Below are 17,795 nucleotides of genomic sequence, written 5' to 3'. Positions count from 1 at the left end.
AAGTAAGATCAGGTATTTCTGTGCTATTTGTAGACTTGGGTTGTCTATATGTGAGGAAGTATCGCCCTTATAACAAGAAAGAGAAGTCTAGATTCCTTTTGAAATAGTATCTGTTTCAGCTGGCAGTATTCCTTACTGAGTATTGCATGTAAAAAAAATAATAATAATAATATAATAATAATAATTTATAGTGATCAAAAGTTACTTCACTGTGGAGGTTTATTGTCCTTTCATTTTTAGTTTGTGTTTGGTATCCATTGATCATGGGGCTTTGGCCACTTCTCACAAATAGCTTTAACTTATTAGAAAAAAGTTGCTATGGATTTTAAATACCTCTTTCGAAGAAGAAAACTCTGCTATCATAAACAGCTGGGGAAAAAATTACATTCCATTTCCTTTTCAGCTCTACTATCTTTTATTGTAAGTTAAAAAAATGCAGTAGGGAGCTCCTAAGAATTCTTCAAATAGTATCCAGCTGTCATAATCTTTTTGTACTTCTGCACAGCTTACTTAAAAATTATCTATCTTTTTTCACTCTTTTAAAAGGCTATAGTATAAATATTTGTAGCCACGACTTCTTAGATTGCAGCAGCGCCTAAAATTACCTCAGTTCTTTTTAAACAGAGGGGAAGACAAGCATTCTCCAAAAAAGAAAAGCCTGGGAAACAGAACTCCACAGTTCACTGCATTGCTCTGGTTTTTAAATAGATGGAATTAAGCCTCTCCTAAGTGTGCTCACTAAATTGTATTTAGTTTATAAGATGGTTTAGGAGGACCAAGAGCAAGGATGGAACAGAGGAGAGTAGGAGAGGAACTTCTGGAAGGACTTAAATCCCTCCCTCTCTGTCTTCCACCGCCCATATTTTAGATTTCCACTGTCACCCCAAGGCATTGACTACAGGATTTATAAACATTATAAACTGAGAGTACTACATGTATTAACCTGAGAAGTGCTGCCTTTTAAAACCACACTGCAAAGTCTCTTTCCACATTTTTGATTTTATCATAAAAATCTTTATTAACTCCTGAAAAAGGTGAGATTGCAAGCTTTCTGATTTTGTAGCTAGTATCAGCAAAATCAGTTGCAAATCAAAAAATCTTGTGTGAGTACATTGTGCAGACTGTTCTGTTCCCAGAGATTTTTGCAGTAGGTTTTCCCCAACACGCATGTATACCCACTCACTTGTGTAGCCCTCTTCATCTTAACTCTAAATGTTTTTTAGGGAAGATTTGCCATGAAGCAAACATTAATGTAATTTCACTACCGAGACACAGCTGAGAGAGCACCAGTTTTCACTACCCAACCCTATCAATTAGAATTTAGAAGGAAAAAAAAATCACCTCTCAGCCCAAATTAAATCTCAAAATGACCAGAATTCTATATGGACATCCTCATGTCTGTCTCTCCCCAGTACGTGTGCTAACCCTAAATGTAATTAAATTTTCAAGGCTGCATTTGTACTGTCAGCAGGAAGGAACAGTACTTGCACTTTTCTTTGTGAGACCACTTTCCCTTGACGTACATTAGCTGTCCTGAGTCCACAGTCACCTGCCCTTTTACTCTGGGTACCAAGCCAGCAGGTAGAAGCCCACGTCCTCTGCTGAATCTGAGAATATATTCTGCTTGCCTGGTCAGAGTAAGCATGATAATGTTGTGGCTGCCCAGTTTCCAGACTGCAGCTGTCTCTGTGGAACGTTCATGACAAGCACCACAGATTGTACTCAGCCTGTTTCCAAGTTGCTGCCCAGCACGTGGCAAGTCTTCGCTTTTCTGACTCCTAACAGAGGAGAGAATGTGGGTTAACTGTAAACAAACAAAAAGAAAGAAAAAAAAATATGTTGTGAAATATCTTGAGGAACACAGCAGCTAATTAATACTGAGATTTTTCCATTATTAACTGTTTGGTGCATGAAACTGAAACATTGTTTTGGGTTTCTAGATTTCCACTACTTCTTACGGTAATCCCAACTATCAGAACTGTTTATCCTAATGTTCAATCAACAGTTTTCTATTTTAATTTCATTCTCTTTCTTATAACAATGTTATAGAATATAATCCATCTGCTCCTCCTCTCCAGTCATTTTAGATTTCCATCTTCTCATCTTTGCTCATTTGAAGTTACAGTAGTCACTTGCTCTCATAAACTTAAGAAGTGTTTATCTGATATATCATCAACAACCCAAAACAGAATTTTTCCAGTCATCATAAATGTAATTAACCATGATCACTCCCTTGCCAGGGTTTGGAATCACAAGCCCTCGCTTTTGATTTGAAACATCAAAAACGCACATGTAAACATTATCCCTGAACTATATATGGTTGTGGCATGCTTGGAGCCAGACTGTTATACCTTTCCTCCAAAGTTTGTACTGCACTATATCACAATTCATGCCCTGGAGCTATATACTGTGTAAGCATTCATGGTGAGTAAAGGTGTCCCAGTCTGATCTTTTAAGAATGTGAATTTTAGCACAAAATATGGGAAAATGTAAACTATTTGTATATAGAGAGGGACCTCAAGAAATGACAGTTGAAAATGCAAAGACCAATGAGGATGAAAAAGGATATACACTGTTTCTTTTGTAATGTATCTGGTATTATTTTCCCATGTATTTCACAGGTTGTAGTCAGGAGACAGCTGAATGGCAGCATTTTTTTTTTGGTTTTTTGTTTGTTTGTTTGTTTGTTTTTTTCAGAACAAGAGATTTTGGCCTTTGCTTATTACTGTGTAGAAAGTAATACTTCTCACAGATGACTGCAGAGAAATGTTGCTTATGAAGGATAATATTGTGTGCTTCAGATTGATTTGATAAGAACAAATAGCAAACAAATCACTGGAAGGGAAATGAAACATTGTCTTAAACTAATTCCCTTAATAATAGCTTTTGTAGAACAGCAACATCACTTTCTGGTAGGTGTGTTGCAGGAAGGCATTCAATGGTCCTTGTTCAAATATTAATGCCTCCAGAATTTAAATCCTTTTTTGGAAAGTAAATAGTTGTTAATTAGATTTCAGAGTTTAGCAGTGAAACATATTCATGAGCAGAAGAGGTAGGAAGCTTTTGTGCTGAGTAATTGTTTGAAACTAGGAAAAGAATTGGAAAAGATCATCAGACCTTCATAATTTTTTAATTTTTTTTTTTAAATTTTTTTAAGGAGTGACCACTCAGCGTTTGACCACTTTGTTAAACCTGTTCAAACTAACACTTCCTCTGCATGTAACTCCAGTACCCAAATTTTCTGTACTTAGCCATTTCTTTCATGTAGAGATTATAAACATCTGAGAGTTCAAAAAAGTTTCAGCCATTCTGGAAAACGGCAATGTTTTATTACAAATAATATAGCTATCTCTGTACTATCTCTGTTGCTAGCTCTGGAGTTTCTCCTGTCATACTCTCCAGTCTCTACTTGGCCAACTGCATCGTTAATGCCAGCTCCCCAGGCTGTCTCTTCCAGCACGTAGGCTAATAATCACATCCCATCTCCTATCAGTTTGTTTCTACAGGCATATTCAACCTCTGATATATATATATATTTTTGCTTGAACTAGGGTTAATATATCACAAAATTAATTGAAAGCAATCTAAATTTCATTGTGACTGCCATTTCATAGATTAATCATATACTTAAAAATTTATACAGAAACTAAAGACTGCCTATTACCTTGATCTTGTATGTAATTATTGGCCTGAATATTGGGATCGTTTGATTTCTCTGGTATAGAATTATACAGTCTCACTACCTTTATATTAATTTCTACATGCTATAAGGGTGTCAAGCAGTCCTTAAAGACTTAAAATTTTTTATTCTAATAATAAAAAATGAAATACACTGGGCTTAAATTGAAGGTATTTAGCTTGTGTCAGCTGAACTACAAGATGTATTCTAAGAATCTGGAAGGTATTCATAAATAGTAATAGTTATAACATACTTTATGAGTTTTTAATATGCAGAACAAGTGCTGTTTAGCAATTAAGTACCACCTTGAATCCTTAGATCCCAAAAGTACTTTATTAGTATAAATGAATGACAATTTCTGTCTCTTTACTCTTTTTGAGATAGATAATTACTACTACTACTGAGATACTTGAATATTGTAGCTTGTCCAATATCAGACTAGGAAACAGAGGCAACTCTGTAATATTTGCTTCTTAATACTAGAGTACTGATAAATTATAGAGAAACACTAGATCAGCATTTGCATTCACTTCTGTGAGAAAAATTAATAAATGTGTTATTTAAAGATATAGGCATTATGTACAGTATGTTTTGGTCTCATGTGTACATATATCCTTTGAGGAAAGGCTGAGAGAACAGCTCTTGCTTAGCTTGGAGGAGAGGTGGCTTCAGTGTTGGACGTAACAGCAGCCCCCAGTACCTACAGGGAGGTTGTCAGTAAGACGGAGCCAGGCTGTTTTGGGAGGAAAAGAGGCAAGGGATGTAAGTTGAAACAAGGGAGATTGATACTGGATACAAGAAGAAATTTCTTCACTGGGTGGACAGTCAGGAGAGGACAAGGTTGCCCAGATTGTTTATTCATTCTCAGTCCTTAGAAATTTTCAAAACCTGAGTGGATCAAGCCCTGTGCAGCCTGGTCTCACCCCATAGCTGACCCTGCTTGAGCAGGAGTTCAAACTGGAGACCTCTTGATACTGCTTCCAACCTGAATTATCCTATGATCCTCCAATACGACATCTATCAAATAAAATTTTTGCTCCACTAACATCTGGTAACTATCTACTTGTCTGTAGTTTGAGTCCTAAATCTGCAAATTCCTACTCCTGAGAGTGGATTTAATGATACCAATAGTCCCAGTGAGGATGATACGATTGCTGGCAAGAATAAGATATTAGAATATAAAGTCGCTAGTCTGGAAACCACTTTTCTTTTGTTTTTTGTTCGGTAACCGGACACATGTCTTCTATGATAAACCTCACATGTCAGTGAAGTTATATGAAAGGCAAAAATATTATTCCTTTGGTATTTGTGGTTTCGCATGCTACCTTCCTGTCTTTACAAACAGGTTATTCCCCCTAGTTACCATGTGAAAAGCCATGATAAACACATGGAAAATTAATTTACTTAATAATTGAGTGTAAGTGCTGTCAAATAAAATGTGCCCTAATAGAGTAAAAACTATTTATTTCTCAGTTTTAGGAACCTTAGATATTAATAGTATGTAGATAAAAGTAAGAAAGTGGTCTTTGTTGTAGCTATTGCTTTTATTGTTGTTCTTTTAAACCACATGATTTCCCCCTGACAGAACTGTTTAAATTTTTGTATGAAACTTCACCCTTTGCCCTTAACACAAGTTTACAACCAACGTGATGCCCTGTTTCTACAGGGATTTATTTTCACGTATCAGTATCCCCTCTGTTTTTACAGGTGGGCAAAAAAATATATTTGCTCAACAGGGTTATTTTTGACATACAATAACAAAACCATCTGGTTAAAAGAAAAGTGGAAATTCAGCACTTGCAAGTTAATTTAATTTGTAGAAATGTAATTGAGCAACCAAGACAGATTTCTATCTTGAAAATTTCAAGTGAACTTTCAGTAGAAGGCTCAGGCAGCTTTGCATTGCTACCAGGAAGGCTTATCTTTTCTCTTTTTGGCATTTATTAAGTAGTGGAAAATTGGTAATTTAGAGTGCAATCCTCTGTGCAAGAATTGCATTACATTGTGTCTCTTATCAGACTCCTTCATGTAGAATATCAGTTGTGTTTTATGGAGAAGCATTTTTAATTTTAAAGCAGGTCAAACTGTAATTGGAAGTTTAGCAGAGAGCTTTTCAGTTTTAAAGGAGTGGCTATTGTGTAATATAAACATACATGATCAAGAGTCACTAGGAGCTCAGTCTTGGGGACAAGCATTTTTCTCTCAGGAATTCTTTTGTGTAATTTCTTGGCTACTCCTCTTGAAAGTTACAGATTTGCCAGGATAATCTGAGCAGAATAATACACACTATTTTTCTCTTGGAGAAATACTGAACCTACACATTTAAAGAAGGCTAACATACATTCAGAATACTTCCCTAAAATTGAAAATCAAAACTTTGAAAACTGTGCACTTTGATTTCCTCTGCTTGGGATTGTTTCCTTAAAAAATGTCTCTAATAACATAAAAATAGAGTTCTCTATATGAACGGGATTTTACACTTTCAGTTGCAGCTTCTTGGCACAATCCAAATTCAAGTATTATATCTGATTCTCCTTCTACTTCATTTTCCTAATACACCTGGAGTCCTCTGTTTATGTGAACTGTAAGCCAGTATTCCTCATGCCTAATGAATTTTGGCAGACTGGATATTATTAGTTTTCTCCATGTGTTCTATCAGAGGATGGTGTATAGCAGGTGCTTACGTACTCAATATAAAAGCATACCCTGCTGAACAACAGTTGTTTTATTCTCAGCTTAAAGCTTGAAGGGCTTGGTGTTTGTAAAATGTATTAAGAAAAGTATATATATTTGGACTTATACTGTAATTATTTTATACCAACTACCCTTTTTAAATTTTTTTTTTCCAGAATCTATATATAATTAAGCAATGCAAAATTTTTACATTTTTATTTTGAATCTGTTCTTTCAATTAGTGATGTATTGTTGGAATGCTTTCTGACATGCCTGTCTTTTATAAGTGAAATTAGCCTGCCAGGATTCATCAGGTCATTTCCAAACTTACAGTAATGTTGACCTATGTTTGAAGGACAATGTGCTACTAGATAATTTACCACTGAAATATTTCTGTTGAGAAATAGAATGTTTTGCAGTAGATCTCTGCTTTTATGTATTTTACTGAAATTGAGATTTTTTGGGGGAAGAAAAGGATTAAGAATCTTTTTAAATATAATTTTAATTGTGGATTAGTTTGCATTTACAATTTAATACTGATCATTATGACCTCAATACAGCAATTCTATACTGAAAAAAAAAATGGTGTGGGGGCTAAATTCCTCAGCATATTACTAAAGGTTGAGTAAACTGCCTTTGTAATAGCTATTAGCCTCAAAGAAGTATTTTCTGTTAGTAGATGTTTGTATGCTTTAGAAAGGGTGTAAATGTCACTGTTCTATTTCAGTAGTGTTGCAAATTGATATTTACTGGAGATGTCAAGTTCATTTTACCATGGAAAGCTCTTCATGCAAAGAAACAATAATATGGGAAAAAAAATAAAAAGTTTTTACTAAAGGTTCCACAACAACAGTTGGCTTGGAATAGAACCCAAGTTGTCCAACCATTATTTTAGTCTGTTACCCATTTTAGTCTACATAGCCTACTTCCAGCATGATAGAGTTCTGCTTAAAAATACAAAATATGTGGTTCAACATTTTTAAGCTGTGTTTCATGTATCAGAATATATATGTGCTTTCTAAGGTCGTTACAAAGGATCCTTTTTTTTTTTTTAATTTTGCTTTACTCTTTACTTTGTTTCATGTCTATTCAATTTTATTTATTCCATGTTTTCTTTTTGTTTTGTTTTTGTTTTTAGTTGTGTCTGGTAAGTTGAAATTTTATTGGCCATCTTCTAATCATCGTATTACTGTGACGAGAACATCTCCCCTTTCCATCCATCCCCTTCCATGTCCTTCAACCAGTCAGCTCCCATCTTTTACTTGTTATTGACAAGATACATCGCACAGAATAAATTCTGCATGAAGTATGGGTAACTTAATGACAAAGAGAAAGGTAATGGGTTGTTAACTTTGTTTTTACGTGATGTAATGAATCAAATCCTGATGTTTTCTATCTTCAATGACTGCATTAGTTGAAATTGTGTTCTATAAAAGAAAATAATTTTTGTTTTAAAGGTCTCAAGGATAGAAATTTTTTCCTTAAGTGGATTATTAGTTCCACTTCTTTTATGGTATAGCCGTCACATACCACTTGTTTGAACAATCCAAGGTGTGAAAGCAAAGTGAAGTTTATAGGAAATAATGGTGAAAATTCTTCCAGTGCAGTAAAAACATGGAAGACAATTTAATAACAAAGTCTCTCTTAACCCTATTTTAGTTCTTCTGACACTGAAGCTATTGGGATTTTCATTATTTACTTTAATAGGAGTAGATTCAGAATAATACAAATATGCATGATATACACATGTATTTTGACTAATATACATGTGAAATGCATATTTAGAATAATACATAGAAGCATATACCTATCTGTATTTTATAAATGGTTACCTGGGAGACAACATTTCCTGTCATTTTTTGCATTCAGTAGTTCCTGAAAATCATGTTCGGGTATTAGAATCACAAGCATTCAGCTATTTCTCCAGTAGTCACAACTGTTTTATCCTGATATAACTGTATCCATTCTCAAGTTCAATGAAATCTTAAACCTAATAAATCATATTCAGTAGCACAGAATTGAGAAACCCTTGGTTCCATTTTGTGTGGTATTATGTCACAAACTAGTACAGAACCAGCCAAGCCTTAAATTCAACTGTATGCTAAATTTATTCTTGTTATTAGAATTCCAACAGCATAATGAAGGTGCTTCACTCTCATCTCCATTTTCCCAATCATACCTTACAACCCAGTGGTAAATCCCCAACAGCATCACCTTCCATTCTAAATTAAACATGTTATCATGTCAAAATCTTCCCACATCCTCTTCCAAGATGTTGATTGAATGTTTCAGAACTAACTGTTTTTAAGTCTGCTAATTGCTGTGGGTGAACTGCACCCTAGCTTCGTGTAGTTCCTTATCTAAGAAAATTCTAGGAAAGGTAGCATTTGCATCCAAATGTAAATAATGATATGTTGTGCTTTAAAAATTGCCCCAAAGCAGGAGGGTGATAGGAAGAGTATATTCTACCATGAGCTCAGTAGGGAGCTGAGACAGGCAAACAGAAGCAGAAAACTGAAAGTATTGGCCCACATGAAAACTGAAAGTAAATTTTTTAGAGAGGACTTTTACTGTTTCTTAATTCCTTTTATATAAAGTCACAGTTACATGATTTCTACTAAGCACATTGAGCATTATCTTTAAATGACATGATTAAAACCCTTTTTAAAGAAAAGCTTTTAAATACAGAAATGTTTTAACGGAAAAAAAAAAAAGATAAAAGTTATTAAAGTCAGATTCAAAACATCCTCTCTATTCTCAACCCAAACAAGAGGGAGAGAATAATTAGTTTTGGACAGATGATCAGAAGGAATTGGAAATGAATAAACACTAAGTAAATGGACTTTCATTTAATGCACATTTTTCAAGGGGTGAGAGTGAACAGGCTCAAACAAGCTAGATTTGTTGTCCTGTGCTATCCCCAACAACGTATCTAATGCTGTCAACTATCCTGATTTCTTTTTAATGTGACTGACATAATTTTTTGACATTCTATTTACTACTGGATGAAGTGGTTGTTGAAGTCTGTATAAATCAAACAGTTTGGACAATGCTGGCAGTATTTATAATGTTAGACTGAGCAGATGTTTCAAATTTGCCCTCATTTGCATATTTATTTTGTTTGAACATGCCCTTATCTATGTAAATGAGGAAGACATTCAGCTCTGCTGTTGCTTTACATTCATTTCTTTTCAGTAATTGGATTGAAGATTTTAAATCGTTCAGTGGTATTTGTGGGGGTTTTGAGTTAAATTGTAAAAATCGAGAGACCCCAACTACATCAAAAGTCTCTTTTATAAGCAATGTGAGGCTTTTTCTCTCATAAACAATAATAATAATATATATATATATTACTTCTGTGCAAGTAAACCTGAATTCATAGTTACTCAACAGGGTTTATTACAGTCTTTGACAAAGTGTGGCCTGTGGGCCACTTGTCACTCAAAGATTTCTCCATGGTGACTTGGTACCTTTTTCCATGCTTAAAAATCAATCTTAGAAAAAATAAATAAATAAAAATCTAACAGATTTGTTCACATTGGTGTCTGCTGCTCTGCAACTTGTCCTGTTTAGTGGGACTTACTTTCTTGTACAACTGGTGACTAGTAAAATTAATGGATGCACAGTAAGGATTTTACCTGAGAAGTCCAGCAACAGAACAGGTGATCTGAGTGCTGATGAAGCTGTGATTTGTTAGCTGATGAGTCTTTGTGCTGCCTCTCCTTATTAAAGACACCTAACTGCTCTGGTTTACACCATTTAAAGTCAGGACTTATGCCTTTCAAATAGGCTAGCTTTGGTCTTCTGACAGCAGTGTAATTTATTTATTTATTTATTTATTTTATGGTATTTTCCTCTTTCAGAGCCTCCACAGTTTGTTGTAAAGCCGCGTGATCAGGTAGCTGCACTGGGAAGAACAGTGACTTTCCAGTGTGAAGCAACTGGAAACCCTCAGCCAGCCATCTTTTGGCGGAGAGAGGGAAGTCAGGTAAAACAGTCTTTCTCTCCATTCTTCTTAGCAGTTTCTTGAGGAGATGTTGTCACGTGAAAGAAAAATACCTTAATTCTTGTATTTAGGATGTGAAAAATAGCTCTAGTGCTAGGAGATGCTGGATAGTTCTTCTCTAAGTCACATGCATTCAAGGAGATGTTAACCTTACTATAAAGTATATCTATGTTTTGCTTAGTCTCGAGTTTTCTCCATGAATGTAAAAATAAATTTATGAAACAAGTGGAAACATACCATGAAATGGAAATCTTTTTCTCCTATCAGAGAGAAACGTTTAAGAGATGAAAAAGTGACTGATGCTGAAGTTTTCTTTAATTCCCAAATACCCCAAAAATTTTCAGAAAGTTTGACTCTGTTTTTGTGGTGCAGATATTAGTTTGCCAGGTGTGTGTGTCTCTCTGGAGAACTAAATGATTTGCTATGTTGATCTTCATCACTGTCTGGATAGGACACTAGCTTGGGACTAATATCTACTTTTCCAGTCAGTCAGTCAGCCCCAGGTCATACCTGAATAGGGCACTTTTTCTCCTAGCTTCCTTATTTGAATGGGAGGGAAAATTATTTTCAGCTTCTTTGTAAAGAACCTTGAAAGCTAGTGGATGAAACGCAAAATAGCACAGCAAGAGAATCACAGTTTTCTTTCAGGGTCATCTTTTGAAGAAGAGATGTGACACAAAGTGTTCTTTGTTGAATATGTCTGTGTAAATGTTTAAGTGCAACTAGAGTAGTGGCCAAATTCAGATGATAATATCTTATTGTAAAAGTATATAGATAGATTATATTTACATTTTTGTATGACCTGGATTTTTTTTGCTAATAGTTGTTTAGTACATATTTTTTTCTTGCTTATTTTTTACTACACTTTTAATGAATGAAGGTCAGTGAGTATGGTTTGCTAATACTGAAGCAGCAGAACTTGTGTCTCATTCCCTCAGGTGCATTTTGGAAATTCAAAATAAAATTAGGTAAGATAGCAGGATGAAAAATAGCTTCTGTAAACTTTGGGTATTCTCATTTATAAATTGTTCAGCCAAAGGTAGAAATTTGAGACCACTATGTGGTGTAACAGACTGTACTATTATGGCTGCCATTTGACTTTCGACTATTGCTGGAAAAATATCATGTACTTCGTACCAAAACTGTCTAAGCAAAAACTGGTGTGGGACTGAATTACGTATTATAAGGCTCATTGCAGAACACAAATGCTATGACTACAGAGATCTAAACATCTCTTTTTTTAGAAAACTGTTCCATTCTTGGGAATTTGAAAGTTAAAATACAAATAAGTAAATGAACGTATGTATTTGAAACGGAATAAATAGAATGCCCTGAATGAAGGTCTAAAAAAAAGATGTTGAAGCAAATTAGTCAGGCTCACCACAGTTGCGTGCACCATTGGGATATCTGTACGTATCAGATCTTTGCTACTGCTTGTTACAGTTTGTATAAAGCCCAGCATTGACTACTGAGGGTACTAGAGCAACCCCAAAAGACTTACACAATTTCATGTGCGTATCTGCACCTATTTTATCACCTAATAATAATAATCCTATAAAACTACTCACATTGTGGTATAGACATGCTTAAGATATGAGGGGCAGAATGTTTCATATATAATGTGGAAAGATGAATTTGTTTAGATATATTTAAGTTATTAATATTGATATTAGAATGTATTTAACACTTCTTTTTCACTTTCTTTCCTACACATTCTTTCTTTCCTAGAACCTTCTTTTCTCATACCAGCCCCCTCAGTCATCCAGCCGATTTTCAGTTTCCCAGACAGGTGACCTCACCATCACCAATGTCCAGAGGTCGGATGTTGGCTACTATATCTGCCAGACATTAAATGTTGCAGGAAGTATTATAACAAAAGCCTACTTGGAGGTTACTGATGGTAATGATGCCTTTATTTTATTGTTCCCAAGTTTTTATTTTTATTTGCATACATCAGGGGGAGGATATGACACTATTTGGATCTGCTTTACATAAAGTCATATTGCGTGCATTGTTTCTTTGAACCTAAAAATCCTGTTTGGGTCTTCTATGCCAGGGGGTTAAATTTCGGATATCACTTAACAACATTTTGTTGTGAATCAATATCTGGTATTTGATAAGTTTACTTCTGTTTATGGATTTTTGTCAGTCCTGTTAATTTATCTGTCTTTTTTTTCTTTGTTTTTTTTTTTTTTTTCTTTCACCCACTACATTTAACTTACTTTCAGATTGCTTGTTGCCTAAGTATTTATCCCTATTACTGTGTGCCTGTTTGCTAAGCATCTCCATTTATCTGCTTTTTTCCCTTTTTTTTTGCCTGATTTTTTTCCCCCTGTTTTTTAGTATTGCCGTATAGCAAAGAAAAAACCTTTATCTGCGTGGAAGTCAGTAGAATAGTATGCAAATGCATATTATCATACATTTCCTTTTAGGAGCACTTGTGACAAAATTTAAGATGAAAAAGCTACAGGGAACATACTGCAAGCAGTAATATATATTGGTGTTATGTCAGTTTGCAGATTGTCAGAAATTCTTAATGTTTTTTATAGGAAAGATAGGAAGGAAAAAAATATTTTTGTAGGTAAAATAATAATCTTAGCCCTTACAGAAAAACGATGAATGCAGTCTGTGGAGAGGTTTTGAGGTGAAGGAAGCTGTTGCCAGAGAATAGATTCCATAAGCAAGGCCTCTGCCCTATAGAAAGCATAGAAATAGTTCAGTACTAGAAACATGCAGTGAAACTGGAGAATAAAATTGTCTATTTACACACACTGGATTGAAATTGTTTGGAGGAATAGGACAGCGTTATTTCTGATTTCTCAAAAGTGGCAGGCCATGTTTCTTAAGCCACTTTCATTCCCTTTCCACTGTGGAGAAGATCATGGCAAGGTGAAAAAGAAATTTTAATAATAAAATTAAGCTTAAGAGTTTTTTTCTTAATGACCTAAGCCATCTGAACTTGGAAAAAATCAAGTTCATTTAAACATATTTGTTTTACTATGACCATATGTTATGGATTGATCTAGTGGATAATTATTTTGTATGATGTCTTGGAACATTTTTTTTTTCACTTTTATTAACGTAAAGACAGGATATCTAGAATGATACCCTCATATTCCTAAAGGTAATAGAAGTTCTGCCACCAGCTTCAAAGGCACTTATGTTTACCATGGATTTCAGTGGAATTAGACTTAAGCTATAGAGCACAGATCAGTCAGCAAGGTGATTACTGGGAGCATTAGGTGGGGCAAAGATACTGTGAAATTTATGCAGTTCAATACTGAATAGCAACATATCCATATTATTTCTGGTGTGCATTATTTTTATACATTTTTGACTTTTGGCATATCAACATGTTACTGTAACTGATTATTAGTAAACAATTTGTAAATTGCTTAGCATTAAATAGTATTAAGTAATGGTAAAGCAAAGCATAACTATCAAGTCCAAACAGAAGATGTTGCTCAGAAAATTATTTGGAAAATTATGTCCAAACTTTATTGTAGAGCCTCATACCATTGACAGTTGCAAGCTTCTTTAGAAGCTTGTCAAAGTTAAATACAAACTATATGTGAGCTTAGTTTGGCTGGCTCTGATGAGAAAGATACTAATGGCCTAACAGTGCCATGCAGTGCATTACAACAGGTTGGGACAGGAAGCACAGGAAATTGAAAACATCGAGTGTCATTTGAACATGCAAATGAAATTACAGGAGCTGGAATTTAGCCAAAAAAAGCAGTGATAACACCCTGTCTATTGTTACAAAAAGCAATCCAAAACTATGTGATGATCCCAAACTACCAGAACTTCAGGTTTATATTTCAGCTACCAGACCAGATTTTAACTGCTAAACAGAGTTACATCATTTAAAGTTGTGGCTATTTTCAGATTACTAGTCCATGTCATGTTAGATGATAGAGGTAGGAGGGCGTCACAAAAAACAAAACTAGATGGTTTTTACCTGTTTTCTTGATTATCCATTGGATAATGGCAAAAATGTGTAGAAAAACATTCTTTTTTCTGTGAATACTGAGATTGCTTTATACCTTTCTGTGCGTAGTTAGTAAATAACTCATCAATACCATTTAATTTTCATTGTGTGCAACATGCATTAGAACTGATGCAAACACACTGTGGGATTCTCCTTGTGACTTTGAACTAGTATTGACAGATTAATTTGTCAGAAACTACTGGAAAATAGTTTGTAGCTGAAAAGTTCTGAAATGGTGCTATTCATTAGCATTATGTTTAGCCTACTCATAAACATCTCCCAATTAGGAAACAGCACAAAGATAAATTGATGATTTACAGCATTTTGAAAAAAAGAAGAAAAAAAAAAACAACCTACATATTTACCAGGTTATTCCATGCCTGCCTACTCCCTTCTTCTCTGTCTTTGAATAGAGGAAGCATGAGTTCTGTTTTACAGGCCTTCTACATGGTAAAAGATGAACAAGGTGAAAACTGTGCCTTTGCAAATAATTTGCAAAGTCCTTTATCATTTTATTATCACTTTGTAAAGACATTGGAATTAGAGGATGTCTACCAGATACCGATATGTAATATATAATGCTTATTTCCTTTCTGAAATTAATGTATTGTATATAGTTTTAAAATTCTGTAGTTGTGCATCATTATGATGCACCCTGCCCTGAATAATGCATGCCTCTGACTTTAATTACTTGTTTAATTATCTTTAGTTTGTTTCAAAGCCTCAAGCAACTGCTGTTGCTTAGATGATTAGAAAATTGCTTCCATCTGCAGAAATCTATTTCCTGTTTCTTCTGGCAGTGATTGCAGACCGGCCTCCCCCTGTCATTCGACAGGGTCCTGTGAATCAGACTGTAGCTGTAGATGGTACTTTAGTACTGAACTGTGTGGCTACAGGCACTTTAACGCCCACTATCCTCTGGAAAAAGGATGGGATCGTGATCTCTACTCAGGACTCTCGCATCAAGCAGTTGGAAACTGGAGCATTGCAGATCAGATACGCTAAGGTAGTTTGAACTAGCAAACTGGTTTTTGTGCTGGGTCTTTCCTGTTGTTTGTTTCACTTTTTCTTCTCAGAGCTCTTTTGATGTAGGCAATCCTACATTTAGAATGAATGAAATGATAAATAATTGTATTAAATTATTTGATATGTCATGCTTTCAGATAGTTCATTCTTTAAGCTTTACACCTTGGCTTGTGTATCACAGAGTACATTATTTCAGATGCAAAAATGCTAGTAAGAAGTATTAATGAGGGGGATTATTTGGTATTTATAACATGAAGGGGGAAGGAAAACTCATATTTCAGTAAAATGAATTTAAAATATTTGGACTTTGTCACTAATAGATAAAAATGATCTAATTATTTCAAATGCTTATAAAGAAAATCCTTGTTCAGTGTGCTGCAGTAATGAGAGTCACGTACACAGCTTTTTCAAAATAGCTGTTAAATATATTTACTTGACAGTATAAACGTACCTTCAAATAGTTAAACACCTGAGAAGTACATGGCTTCCTTAGGGAATTGTAACAAGTTCCTGGTCAATATTGCCAGTCACACCTAGCAAAATGTACAGTGTTCTAAAATGTTGTTAAGTTCCAGCACACTGACGATTCTCTGTTATATTTTCTGTGGTTTGAACTTTAGTAATTCTTAAAATTAGGCCAAATACATTACTTCAGTGTGTTTCCTAGACTTCCTGTGTTACTGATTATAAGTTTCACTGGCTGAGACTTTCAACCTCTGATTTCTGAGTGCTTCCATTCATCTCATCTGCTGAGGCTAGGACCTCAGTAGGTGTGGTGGTTTTACCCTGATGGGCAGCTGAACTCCACCACAACCGCTCTCTCACTTCCCCTTCCCCAAGACAATGGAAAGGGCTCAAGGGCTGAGATAAGGACAGGAAGATTGCTCACCGATTACTGTCATGGGCAAAACAGACTCAGTGTAGGGAGATTAATAAAATTCATTGCTTATCACTAGCATACTGGAACAGTGAGAAACTCAAAACAAACTAAAAACACCTGCTCCCCCATCCACCCTCTTCTATCTCTTCCCCCTAAGTGGTGCAGGGGAGCGGGGAATGGGGGCTGCGGTCAGTCCCTGATGCTTCATTTTCACCACTCCTTCACGGTCACTCTCTGCCCCTGCTCCATGTGTGGTCCCTCCCACGGGATGTCGTCCTTCCTGAACTGATCCTGCGGGGGCTTCCCACAGGCAACAGCACTCCAAGAACTGCTCCCACATGGCTCCATACCATAGGGTCCGTCTGTCAGGAGCAAACTGCTCCAGCACGGATCCCCCACGGGCGGCACCTCCCCCCAGACCACATGTACCTGCAGGGTCTCTCCATGGGCCACAGCTTCCTCCAGGTCACATCCACCTGCTCCACCAGGGGCTCCTCCAGAGGCTGCAGCGTGGAGATCTGCTCCATGTGGGACTCATGAGCTGCAGGGGGGACAACCTGCTCCACTGGGAGCCTCTGCACAGGAATTTTCTCACTTCTCTCTCACAGCTAGTCTCTCAGCAATTTTTCCTTTTTCAAACATGATCTCAGAGGCCCAACCAATGTCACTCCCTGGCTCGGATCTGGCCAGTGGCGGGTCCCTTTTGGAGCCAGCTGGAGCTGGCTCTGATCTGACATAGGGCAGCTGTTGGGATCTGGTCACTGAGGCCACCCCTGCAGCCTCCCCACTAGGACAACCTTGCCACATAAACCCAGTATGGTAGGGTACAATGTATTTGCAAAACAAACAAACAAACAAAAAACCTCCTTTGAAATGTGATTAAGTCACATATGGACAAGTAAGTCAGCATTCAGAACTGGATGAGAATAGCATATGGAGATCCTTTTTTTGGGTCTGGCTTAGAGTGAAACATTTACTAGTACAGAGAACCCGAGATGTATAAGTCCCTGTGAAATATTTAATTGTTTGAAGGTTGACATTCTCTCTAATGCTGCAGTCGAGACAAATCCTAGGCATCATTTAGGCAGAAAGTTGCATGGGAGTCCTGTTATCTGAATTCCTTATCAATTTATTTAAGAACTCTGCAGAGTAAGGAATAAATGCTACAGAATGGGTAACATGAAGTTAGAATATGCAGCTTTTTCACTTCTTTGAAGAAAGCTCAGAAACATAGCCATTAACTTCATGCCTTCTAATGTAAGAAGTTTCTGGTTCAAAGTTTTTTGCAGTCTAATACATTTATCCATATTCATGGGGAAACATGCAGAGATGTAATTACTTTTCTAGCCCACTGAGTGCCTGATTGTTTCAAATATTTATTCTTTTCCCACTCAGCTGGGCGACACCGGTCGGTACACCTGCATTGCTTCAACACCAAGTGGCGAAGCTACATGGAGTGCTTACATAGAGGTCCAAGGTAAATCAATTAGGTTTTCTCTGCATGGAGAAAATACATAAAAGAAAGTCAGAAATTGAATTG

At 35.9% G+C, this 17,795-nt stretch overlaps 1 protein-coding gene across 5 annotated transcripts in view; it reads left to right on the top strand.

Moving 5' to 3' along the window:
* The window catches only part of ROBO1 (roundabout guidance receptor 1), a 701,438-nt gene that overhangs the window by 626,117 nt on the left and 57,526 nt on the right, over window positions 1–17,795 (top strand). For all 5 annotated transcript variants that reach the window (XM_040566451.1, XM_040566469.1, XM_040566441.1 and 2 more), the window contains exons 9-13: window positions 7,491–7,499; window positions 10,216–10,340; window positions 12,087–12,258; window positions 15,150–15,355; window positions 17,651–17,732. In XM_040566451.1, the coding sequence (XP_040422385.1) occupies window positions 7,491–7,499; window positions 10,216–10,340; window positions 12,087–12,258; window positions 15,150–15,355; window positions 17,651–17,732 (594 nt within the window). The remainder of the gene's footprint in view (window positions 1–7,490; window positions 7,500–10,215; window positions 10,341–12,086; window positions 12,259–15,149; window positions 15,356–17,650; window positions 17,733–17,795) is intronic.

Source organism: Cygnus olor, chromosome 1 (genome assembly GCF_009769625.2).
Source record: "Cygnus olor isolate bCygOlo1 chromosome 1, bCygOlo1.pri.v2, whole genome shotgun sequence".
Classification (NCBI taxonomy): domain Eukaryota; kingdom Metazoa; phylum Chordata; class Aves; order Anseriformes; family Anatidae; genus Cygnus; species Cygnus olor.
Note: the sequence above shows the minus strand (reverse complement) of the source record. Positions and strands in the feature narration are given on the sequence as shown.